At 38.8% G+C, this 11,514-nt stretch overlaps 1 protein-coding gene across 2 annotated transcripts; it reads right to left on the minus strand.

The window, feature by feature from the left end:
* Nucleotides 1–2,455: 2,455 nt before the first annotated feature.
* VMA21 (vacuolar ATPase assembly factor VMA21) lies at nucleotides 2,456–11,260 on the minus strand. Of its 2 annotated transcripts, none has more exons than XM_066356260.1 (3): nucleotides 10,947–11,260; nucleotides 6,803–6,912; nucleotides 2,456–6,231 (listed from the first exon to the last, which is right to left on the minus strand). In XM_066356260.1, the coding sequence occupies exons 1-3, from the start codon at nucleotides 11,054–11,056 to the stop codon at nucleotides 6,089–6,091; spliced, it is 363 nt and encodes a 120-aa protein (XP_066212357.1). In that variant the 5' UTR covers nucleotides 11,057–11,260; the 3' UTR covers nucleotides 2,456–6,088. The 2 variants fall into 2 exon arrangements, with proteins under 2 accessions (XP_066212357.1, XP_066212358.1); XM_066356261.1 differs by lacking the exon at nucleotides 10,947–11,260 and adding an exon at nucleotides 10,700–10,867.
* Between the last annotated feature and the right edge of the window lie 254 nt (nucleotides 11,261–11,514).

Here is an 11,514-nt window from a genome sequence, read left to right on the forward strand (position 1 = left end):
AGCTGTGTGAGGGCTTAGCCCCTAGTAAGCGGCAAGATAATAACACAGTCCCTCTGTACCCAATTTTGTCAGCTCTGCTTCAGGCACAAACAGTTGGAGGGCCATCAAATTCTTTCTCTGGCTCTCTGTTCTCAGGACTCTGCATTCTGCTCTGAAGCCCAAAATACACCTTTCTCAGTCACTCCCCATCCTGACCCCTGGTATATAGCATGCCTGATCTAATTTTTTTTAGCTATTTTTTTACTTTTTAATTGAATTTATTGGGGTAACATTGGTTAATTATACCAACTTCAGGTGTACAATTCTATAACATATCATCTGTATACTGTGTTTACCACCCCAAGTCTCCTTTCACTATCAGTTATCCCCCTTATACACTCTTCTACCTCCCCCCAACTACCTTTTCCTCTGATAAACACCATATTGTCTGTGCCTGTGTTATTATTTTTTGCTTAATCCCTTCACCTTTTTCACCCAGTTCCCCACCACTCATCCCCTAAGACAGCTGTCAGTCTGCTCTCTATGACTGTTTGTATTTAGTTCATTTTGTTCATTATGATCTAATATTTTTAAAGGCACTTTAAGAAATCTTCAAGCTGCTTTGTGGTGAAATGATTACAGAAGCAAGAAGAGCAGCAGAGAGTAGTTAAAGGTTCCAGGCAAGGAGTGAAACTGGTCTAAACCCAGGTGGTAGCAGTGAAGATGGCAAGAAATAGACACTATAGGAAGTGTAATTTCTAATATTCATTTCCTCTGGGCAGCTGGATGCTCCTTTGGAGGAACACATCAACTGAGCCACTAGGGTATGGACAATTGCTCTCCACAGTACTACTGCATTTTCTAAAAGGGTTAATGTAAATGCATCTTTAATGGGAAAAACAGCAGGGTGTATGTGAAATAAAGTGGGAAGATATAAGCAGTGAGAGGAAAAATATTTGGGGACAGGGAAGTAACACTGTTAAAAAATATATGCCTAGGAAACCATTTCCAGTTTGCTCCATTACTTCCTTTACTTTGGAAACCAGGTTCACTTAAACTGTTAGGTTTTTCCTATCTCCAAAGACCACAATTGTGAGGATTCCAAACAAGAGGAAGGTGTCAGACGGGCTCCATGGCCATTTCTTGGCAAGCCTAAGCTCTTTCTAAGTGGGCTGTCTGCTATACTACAGTTTCCATTTAACATAGTTCATTAACAGTGAAGCAGTCAATAATGGATAGTCAGGGACCCATTAAAGGTCTCCAGATTTTAAATTTAACCTTCAATATAGCATTATACAGATTCTATCTTTGCCTGATAAAGTGCCTGCTATTTCAGTCCTACTTTATACAAATATCTTCAAGTCCAGCATTAAAAACATACACAATTCTCACTCTTTAGCAGTTCTCAAACTGGCTGTGTCAGATTTTGCCGTTAGAAATATATATTCCGCCTGACCAGGCGGTGGCGCAGTGGATAGAGCATCAGACTGGAATGTGGAGGACCCAGGTTCGAGACCCTGAGGTTGCCAGCTTGAGCGTGGGCTCATCTGGTTTGAGCAAAGCTCACCAGTTTGGACCCAAGGTCGCTGTCTTGAGCAAGGGGTTACTCGGTCTGCTGAAGGCCCGTGGTCAAGGCACATATGAGAAAGCAGTCAATGAACAACTAAGGTGTCAAAACGAAAAACTGACGATTGATGCTTCTCATCTCTCTCCGTTCCTGTCTATCTATCCCTATCTATCCCTCTCTCTTTCTCTGTGTCTCAAAAAAAAAAAAAAAAAAAAAAAAAGGAAGAAAGAAATATATATTCCCGGGCCCCACCCCCAGAAGTTCTGACTCAGTAGGTCTGGGTTAGGTCTGAGCAGTAAATCTTACAAGGTGATTCCAGTGGTTTCTGCAATGTCATTACATGTGTACTGAGTTCCCTGAATATTTTATAATCTACTTTTGAATATAAATGAATGCAATTGTATATATAATCCATATATTTTGACACTAAGATATCTCAAATCATTTTTGGGAGCTGAATGGAATTTATTAATAAGAACTAGGTAGATCCCTCAGACTGATGCCAAATAGCACTGGCATAAGGGGTGGCATGCTGGACATCATTAGGATTTGACTACCCCCATCATTAATTAGCCACAAGTTATTCCTTGATCACTCTTTTAGAGGTATTTAAAGCCCATTCACCCCTAAATGAATTTATTTAAAAAACCACAGGGCAAGGAGCTGCTTTCTTTTCCCCACTGCCATACAACTTCAGATGGGCCCATTGCAGATGGAGTCTAACCAACCCTTCCTAAGTATCCCTCGCAGCCCCCACCAGTTTAAGGATCTCTGGTCTACATTCACTGCATAAAAGTTTACCCTCGACAGCTCTGTACATATCCTATACAGTAAAAATAAAGGCAAACAAATGTTAAAAAAATAAAAGTTTAATAAAGTTACTATTAATTGAATCAGGACACATCAAAGTGGTGTTACAAACACCTTTTTAATGACAACAGATGGTAAATATATACAAATTACAGGCTAGAACGTAATGAATACAAAATCCATCCAGATAATGGTTAAAAAAGCACCACTTAACAAAAGAAAATCTGTTTCAAAGTGGCTAAGAATTCAAATCCCCCATTTTGATAAGTACACACAGCTTTCAACATAGCGCATCTAAAGCCTGCCCCTAGTCAGGGCACTATTCAAGACTACAGCATATTCAATGACTATAGTAATTTAAAGATTCTAACACTTAAGCATTGATATCAAGAGACATTGGGTAAAAGGTTCACTGTGCAAAACTCAAACGAGAATATGTGAATGTTCTTTGCAAACTGTAAGGTGCTGTGCAGATGTGGTTAGCTATTGCTGTTCTTACTGTTCAGTGAGATTTCACTGAATCTGAAGAAAAGGAAGACTAGTCTGTGGAACTGAGAAATATGACCTGTAGAACACCGTAAAGTAATGCAGATATTACATTTAAATACAGATAGCAAGAAAACAGGTAAGGAAAGTGGTCAGGAGTAATGGATAAGTAGAGGAATTCTAGACGATTTTAATAAATATATAAGGGACTAAGCTATTCATAGGTTGCATGTAGTATTTATTATTAGGTTTCCAAAGTCCCTGAAAATAACTTATTTTCTTAGGTGATCCTTTCCCCCTGAAAAAAAAAAATCCTGTTATTAATATGCTGCTTCATCCTAGCTTTTGCAAATTTATCTCAAATATGAGTCTGAACTAATAAAGTTGTACCACTCTGGTAGAGGACACAGAGTACTTGACAGCAGAGAAATCTGCTGTTGACCTACGGCAAGTGACAAAGTCGGTACCATAGTTGAACCATTTATAAGAGTGACCTAACAGTCTACAACTTCACTTGCGCAGGAAGCAATAAACACGCACTTATCTGGAGATAAGAAATACACACTAGAAATGGTTAAAACTGAATTTGAAATCTTTGTTCCATGTACCTTCAGCTTTCATCCTTCCTTGGGCACACCTTATTTATTTAACTGTTCTTATTGGTCTCTTTGGATACTCTAGTCTAGATGTATACATCAAATTTATGTGAAAATAGAAAACAAACACCAAAAAAGTCAATCAGTTGTCACTTTTGGCAAAGCTGATGGAATTTTTATGAAGTGTAATTATTACAATTTATTTCATATATACTCCCAGGAAACACAGGGGTTTTGTTTGTTTGTTGTTTGTTTTTAAATTAATAAAAGGTTCAAATTTCTTCAGTAACAACCCAAAACTGAATTTTGGTGCTACATGTAAAATAGTATCCACTTTAAGAACTAAAGACATCAGACTTTTCAGTTTTGAGCACAATGGGGAAAAGATTATATTGGGGGGGGGGGGGAGGGAATGGGAGGTGAAGTGAGGAAAGTAATATGTTCCAGTAAATGGGGTTAAATCAGTAGCTTGTACTGACATTTCAAGTTACACTTCCTAATTAAGGTTATTCTTATAATTACTTTTCAAACAACAGTGAACGTATTCCTACCTTGAAACATTTATAAGAGCTAAATTGTAGCTTTCCTTTCTATAGATCCTTAAGTATGTACATTGTGCAACAGAAAACCAGTGAAAAATACCAAAATCAGTATGTCAAATACAATGTTATTTCAACAGTAGCTAACTAATGAGTTAACAGTTGAAACCCCAGGAAAAAATTAGCTGGCTTGAAAACAAGTCTATACTGTAATAATTCTAAATACCAACCCTAGCATTGAAGTCTAAATTTCAAACACTTGGTTCTTTTTTCAAGAGCAAAGTACAACTGCTTTTGTATGAATCCCTGGTTTAAATACTTGCAGAAAAATACTCATATCATCATCTACTCACCAAATGTCTAAAAACAAACAAAATAATCCAACATTAGATATTAATATTTTACAAATAGTATAACATCCCAAAAGCACAAGAAAAACCTTGGGATTATAGAAAAAGAAATTAGGTAGACAACAATTCTAAGTACAACAAGGCATCTAAAGATGGACTGTCTAGAAATCTAACATAGTACTGCAGACTTAAACTGGGGTATTCTATATTTTATATTATATTTGTACAACCTTATACTAAAACTGTTGTCTTTTTTTTAAGAAAACACTTTACATTTATAATCACTGCATAAAGAGGACATTTAAACTACAGATATTTAACTCCAAGCAAGAATCCAATTCCACATTAAAAATAGGGGTGAACAAAAAAATTGATAATGGCAAACACAGCAATGACCATTGTATTAGCAATCAGCAATAACAGGGAATTTGAACAATGAGTTACCTACCTAAAAAAACAAAGGTAGAATGTGTTTTTATTTATTTTTTAAGAAAATGGCCACTTGATTACTCATGAGAAAAAAATACAAATAGCTGCCAGGAAAAGTTGGTAGGATGTGAACTTAATCTCAACTTTTAGTGAGTAGGGAACTAGCATTAAGAAATGTACACAGAATGTCAACTATAATAGTGGTTATCTCCAGGTGGCAAAATTACAGGGAATTTCAATATTTTCCTGTTTTAATATGCATTTTCCAGGTGTGTGTTTAGACTGCATACAAATAATACCAAGTGGCTAGAAAGAATACAGACTAAAAATATTAAAATAAAAACATAGGGTCTTTTTCTATCAGAAAGGGCCTCAAGAATTATCTAATTATACATATCTGGGATATAACAGCTCTGATTAAAAAGAGAAGACAAGAAATCCAAAGAATACTTCCTGGGTGATAAAACAATCTCTTTTCAGGATTGTTCACACTCCCTTAGTATGCAAAAATAAACATTTACATGTAAATCTTATCACATATATTATAAAAACAGGAAAAACAAATTTAAAGGAAATTTACACAAACCTGGTAATTACAGTGTCTCTTCACTGATGAGCAAAGTATATTATTAAAGAGTTGGTCTGAAAGCACAGGCTGGCCTGCAAGAGGCTTTAGGGAGGAGGCCAGTGTTTAGGCAGCTAGCTCTGCTTTGCTACTGAGATCCTTCAATAAACCAGTTTGTGTAAAATGGGTGGAATTTAGCCTAGTTTCCCCATGAAATAATGTTATGAAAGATTCCTAATGACTAGGGATTATACTTTATTTGAAATTTCTCAATGACATTCAGAATAATTCCAGTATCCACAATTTAAGCAATTTTCCACAGGTGTTAACCACCAAAAATCCAATGACCCGACACTTTTATGATAGGGAGAGAAAGGATTCCAGCAAAAAATAAAGTTTAGATTTGCTTCAATGTGCACCTATTAATATATACAGAAAAGTTTAACTCAAAACTAACTAAAAGACAAAATACTATAAAACATTTTTTGTTGTAAAATTATCAAATTCTTCCCAGAATATGTAATTAAGCACACTTATTTGTAACAAATTTAATTTTTTCAGATTCTCATTGCAATTAAGAGGCTCATAAAGTTAAAATTGACGATGCAAACCACTGTATTAGAAGGATCAAAATTTACACTAGTCAAATATAACTCCTTAAGATAGACTTTAACATGTCCTTTCAATTTTATTGAAATCACCTGTATCCTGGATGCATTTGCCATTTTTGAAAACCAATTTAATGCTATCAAAAAGTGATGTTCACTTTAATCCTGCTTGCCTTCACGCCACTGTCGTGAGCCTTCATTCCAGGCCACATAAACAAAGAGGGCCAGCACCACATGGACAGCAACCACTGCAACAATAGCAGCATAAAAATAGCTGTCCCTATTGGACATCCCAAAGGCGCCTATCAAGAGAAAAAAAAAATTTCATTTTATTGCAAAATTTATCAAAGTACAAAAAACAAAGCATACTAATTTTTATTAGCTGTATATTTAGTCAGAAAATTAAAAAGTAACACTTTGGGTAGTGATAAAACTAGTATTCATTTAAAGATCTGAACACCTTTTATATATGAAAACTTTATTTTGAATGAGAACTGTAATTATCATTTCATCTAAGGACTGTGACACAAAAAAAGGGGACTTTATTTCATCTTCTTTCAAATGTCTGCCACCACAGGTACATTCTTCCAAATTCCATCTCACTTGCCAGTCAACTCTTGCTCTCAAAGGGTATTAAAAGAAAGGATCTGCAAACTATTTCATAGAAAACCAGAAACAAAAATGATATCAAGCTGAAATGACTATGAGTGATGAAAATGTTCATTTTAGTAAGACTCCTTATGAGTAACATTATATTTGAAAAGCAAAACGGATGACTGCAGAACACTTAAAAATACCCAGTTTATACCTATAAAGTGGTCATAAAAGCACAGAACATTAAATATAGTAATATGTCTATAAAAGTAGAATTACCTTCAAAAACATAAGATTTAGTGGTAAAATATAAGCCAATAGGTACAGTGATCATTAAAGCTGTGAAGAACAGGAGAGTCTTCAGGGTAGATGCTACTGAACTTTCATTTCTGGAATAAACAAAGAGAAAATCAGAAGCTGCACAGCCACTTCCAACCCTTCTTTTGTGTATAAACACTACAAATACCCACAAAGACGACTCTGGGTACCCTGCTTCTTCCCTGGAAACAGTGACCAGAAGAGGGAGAGCAGAGTCAGGGACTCAAAATTGAAAGATCTTAGAGACTTAGCTACAGGGCCATCTTCAAGAGACTGTCATTCATATCCAGTCTTTTTAGGCATCATCTTTGTGAAAATATAATAATTTGTATAATGCACTAAATACACTAATACACTAAAAGATATGATTGCATCAGAATTTGTCTAAAATTTTGAAACAGAACATATTAAAACACTATTTTAATCATAAAATTTGCGCAAAACTTATTTAAATTCTATTCAGGCAAAAATTTGTGTTTGTAGCTCTTGTGTTTGTGTACTTGTCGAGGACAATCTCGTTTGATGCTCCACCAATAGTCTGCTCATCACTAACGGCTCCAAGATTTTCGGGAAACTTATAAAGGTGACTGTTCAGGAAGTGAATCTTAACGCTCATGTTACATCCAATGTCATGGAAAGCCAACAGCATCCTTTGAACCAGAAGTTCATAGTTTTCTGCTTTTTTGTTGCTGAAAAAGTTCTTTGTAACTGCCACAAAAGACTGCCATGCTGCTTTTTCCTCCTTATTTATCTTCCTGGCAAATTTTTCGTCACATATGAGGGTTCGAATTTGAGGTCCATTGAATATACCTGCTTTTACCTTCTTCAAAGAGAAGGCAGGAAAGGCAGAAATAATATGCTGAAAGCATTCACTTTCCCTATTCAAAGCCTGAACAAACTGCATCATTAAGGCAAGTTTGATGTGAAGAGGGGGAAAAATGATCCTGTCTCAATTAACTACAGGTTCATTCACAATATTCTACATCCCTACTTCCAGAGCTTCAGTTTCGGCCACTCCTTCTGTGTCCAGTGTTTCTCCCAAGCTCAGCTGTCCCACAAACACAGAAAGCAAGGATACTTCATGAAACCTCTCTGTTGCCCTAGCAGGAAATTTACCATTTTAAGATCCACACAAATGACCCAGTTATGCTCCTCATACTTAAGAAAGTCGAGGACAATTTTTATGTCATTATAATCTTCTCACAGATGAGTTGAATAACCAATTGGAACTGCTGAAAAGAGGCAATATATGCACGTGTCACAAAAGATGAAATATTGTGCCTTTGACGTTGAAGTGTGTAACAGCCACATATATAACAGAAGGTGTCAGGACTATTCTTACATTTACACCTACTCGAAGAAGCCATGATTTAATCTTAGAACAAAATAAAAGGGTGTTTTTATCAGATAATAATTTTTTACATTTAAAACCAACTACAATTATGTAAAAGTGATGTTTGTAAAACATTAATTGCCTTGTGGTTATGTTCAATCCAAGAGTCGTTTCCCTTTAACTCCAATTTAAAAACCAGTGCATACCGCCTGACCTGTGGTGGCGCAGTGGATAAAGCGTTGACCTGGAATGCTGAGGTTGTCGGTTCAAAACCCTGGGCTTGCCCGGTCAAGGCACATATGGGAGTTGAAGCTTCCTGCTCCTCCCCCCTTCTCTCTCTCCCTCTCTCTCTCAATCTCTCTCTCTCTCTCCTCTAAAATGAATAAATAAAAATAATTTTAAAAACCAGTGCATACCATTAACTGTAACAAAAAGAAATTAAAATTGCATAAAAACTAGAGCATGCACCAAAAAACGGATTTCAGATTTGGAATCAGTGATGCAGAAATATATAGAAACAGTTCTAAAACCTCATGCAACAGAAAATGAAAAAAAATTGTTCCCCAGTGTAATCTATACAATGTTTATCTAATATGCCTGAGATTCGTTAAGCTGTTTCCTAGTAGTAAATTTTTAGAGAAATTTATTTACTGTGTAATCTTCGTGAAGAATAGGAGTGTGTGCAATATTTCTATAAAAAAAAAGTTAGCATTTGGCCACTTCTTTTGTGGACCCCCACAAAAAACTGGACTTTTAAGGTGTTTCCATGGTGAGTTAAAGTATATGTTTTAGGGAGGTAAAGTTCAGATTATTTATCCTGATAAAGAAATAAAGTGTGAGAATCTAGAGAAAGGGCTGATTAACTGGTTCTCTTGTCCTTCAGATTACCTCTCTTGAATATGTATTATCTGGCCTGGCTTTGAGAAAGTTTATTATTAAAAATATATAATACCATAAAAATGTTTTAAAGAAACAAAAATTACTTCCAATCCTACCACCCCACATAATCTTTTCTTTTCTGCACGTTAATTGCTAGCCCACACATTCCACATACCTTAACAACAATTTGTAGTTTATCATCAACTCCTCACTTCTCTTTAAGCTTCAAAAATCACTCTTATTCTGGGTTGTGACCTCACAAATATGGGACTAAGTTAAGTGTACAAACTTTTGAAAACTAGCAAACTTCCTCTAGGGCTTACAGGACATTTTCTCCTTGGTTCCAGCCACAGCCCACCTCAGCTGGCAATTCTGCTGGCACCAGCCAGCTTGGGTACAACTGGTGATTTATTCTAAAAAATTCAATTGATGTATTTTATCTGTCTTTGATTGGATGTTACTGAGACATGTTAGCAAAGAACAACGTGGAAGTCCAGAATTAATGTTGGTCTCACATAAAAGAAGTAACTCCCCACTCTTAAAACCACTTAGAATTAACCCCCTTCATCCTTTCATATCCATGCCTGCAGCAAACACTGAACAGATAGTGTGTGGCACACCCCCTTTTGTGTGGCACACCCTTTTGTGGCACTCAGACTTCTACTCCAAGTAGATTTCACTGAAAATTCCATTAGGAAACATGAAAATCAGTCTAGGAGGACTACACTGCATTTTAAGTGTACTTAATGAAAATATCTATTGGTATCCTTACTACTAGACAGTAATAATAATTATAATGATAAACTCGCCTACATAGACATTGTGAGAAAGAGCACAAGCTCCAAAGATCACGGGATTTGGAGTCAGTGGGCTTGGTCAGATGCCAGCCTCAACACTTACAAACTGTGTGACCCGTTATTGCGTAAGTCACTTAGTCTGACTCAACTTCACCTTCCTTAAAATCAGGAAACTAAGCACTTCCTTAATTATGATAACGTCTGTAATAAAGCACCTAAATTAATCTTGAAACACAATAGGTCATCACTGAATGATAGCTAAATCCCTTCCCAATCTCTTGCCTACATAGGTACCCTTGGCTGGGCTAGTCGGAAGGAACCACCTGCCTTCTCTCTGCTCAGCCACCAACCCCCATCCTAATGATGCTCCAAGGGAAGTAAGTAGTCTTACACCAAGGGCTGCCCCTACTCTCATTCATGCAGCAAACAGTTATTAAGCCCCGATGATGAAGGCGCGGTAGGGGACACGGAGATGGAGAAGGCCTGGCTCCTGTCCTCAGGGAGCTCAACCTGCAGTGGGGAAAGAGAGTGAAGATAGCAATACAGACCACAGCGCGAGTAAGTGCTACGGCAGAAGCACGAGCTGCAGGCCCACCGGAAAATCCTGCCATGACCCTGCCGGGTCCCTCGTTCCCGAGCGAAGGGCCACGGCCGGGCGTGCAGATGCTGCAGGGCCCAACCTGCTTCACCGCTCCTTCACTCTGAAGTCCGACCCGGAGGGTCCTGACCTCACACCCACCGCAGGCCTGTATTTTGGGCTCGGGCCTTCCCTCATACCCGGCTCCAGACCTAGGCAGGCCCGCCTCACGGTCTGGGCCGCTGCCCTGCCCAAGCCCCGCTCTGGTCTACCTGACGTCGGGCGGCTGCAGCGCATTTAGCGCCGCTTTATCAAGGCGCTCCATGGCTTTGCCACCTGAACCAGGTCCTCGGACTCTGTCCGGGGTCCGCGGCTATCCTGAATTGGCTCTGCAGGTGCCTGGTTGAGATAAGCCACGCCGGAAGTGTCCACGGAAGCCGGGCCGCGGAACGCAGCGCGCAGTCGCAGCGCACTGTGTTGACGCAAGCTGCGGCGGGGACAGGCGTTCACGTGACTTACCGGCTAGGTTTCCGCGGCATACGTCCAGCTGGGGGCGTCCTGTGGTAGAGGAGCAGCCCGGGAGAATAACCCAGCCACCCCACGTTGAGCCGGGACTTGCCTCTCAGCATGGTTCTTCGGCGCCGGCGACGCTGTTGCCGCTGTTGCCGCTGTACTCTGAGCGTGACCGAACAGCTCTCGTCCTGGTCCCAGCGTCTGTCGTAAAGCTGAGGCTGGAAGGCGGCAGGAGCAGCTGAGCATAGAAGGAATGACGACCAGGCAGACCAGTGTGGTGCTAGGCAACCAAGCAGTTACCGACGACAACAGAAAAAAGCAGTGCACGTTATAACCCAGCCCTTGAGCAAATGCCTCATTAATTATTACCAGCAGTGGGAACCTGGGAGGAGTTAGTTTAACACTCACCACTTAAAGTAACTTCCAGGCCCCACGCCAGTGACCCCAAATTCCACTTAAAGTTAAAAACATTTTGCACCTGCTTCAAAAGCAGCCAATGAGACAACAGGGATTCGTAGTAAGGAACAGATGGGCTTCCAAGCCCTGCAATCCGAGAGAGGTATAAACGGAAAGC

Source organism: Saccopteryx leptura, chromosome X (genome assembly GCF_036850995.1).
Source record: "Saccopteryx leptura isolate mSacLep1 chromosome X, mSacLep1_pri_phased_curated, whole genome shotgun sequence".
Classification (NCBI taxonomy): domain Eukaryota; kingdom Metazoa; phylum Chordata; class Mammalia; order Chiroptera; family Emballonuridae; genus Saccopteryx; species Saccopteryx leptura.

Bases quoted from the DNA above. Each gene is read 5' to 3' on its own strand.
- VMA21 (XM_066356260.1), bottom strand. From the start codon at position 11,056: ATGCTGAGAGGCAAGTCCCGGCTCAACGTGGGGTGGCTGGGTTATTCT. The intron at 6,913-10,946 runs GTAAGTCACGTG...TGTTTATTCCAG, and splicing joins ATGCCGCGGAAACCTAGCCG to AAATGAAAGTTCAGTAGCAT. The intron at 6,232-6,802 runs GTAATTCTACTT...TTCTCTTGATAG, and splicing joins TAAATCTTATGTTTTTGAAG to GCGCCTTTGGGATGTCCAAT.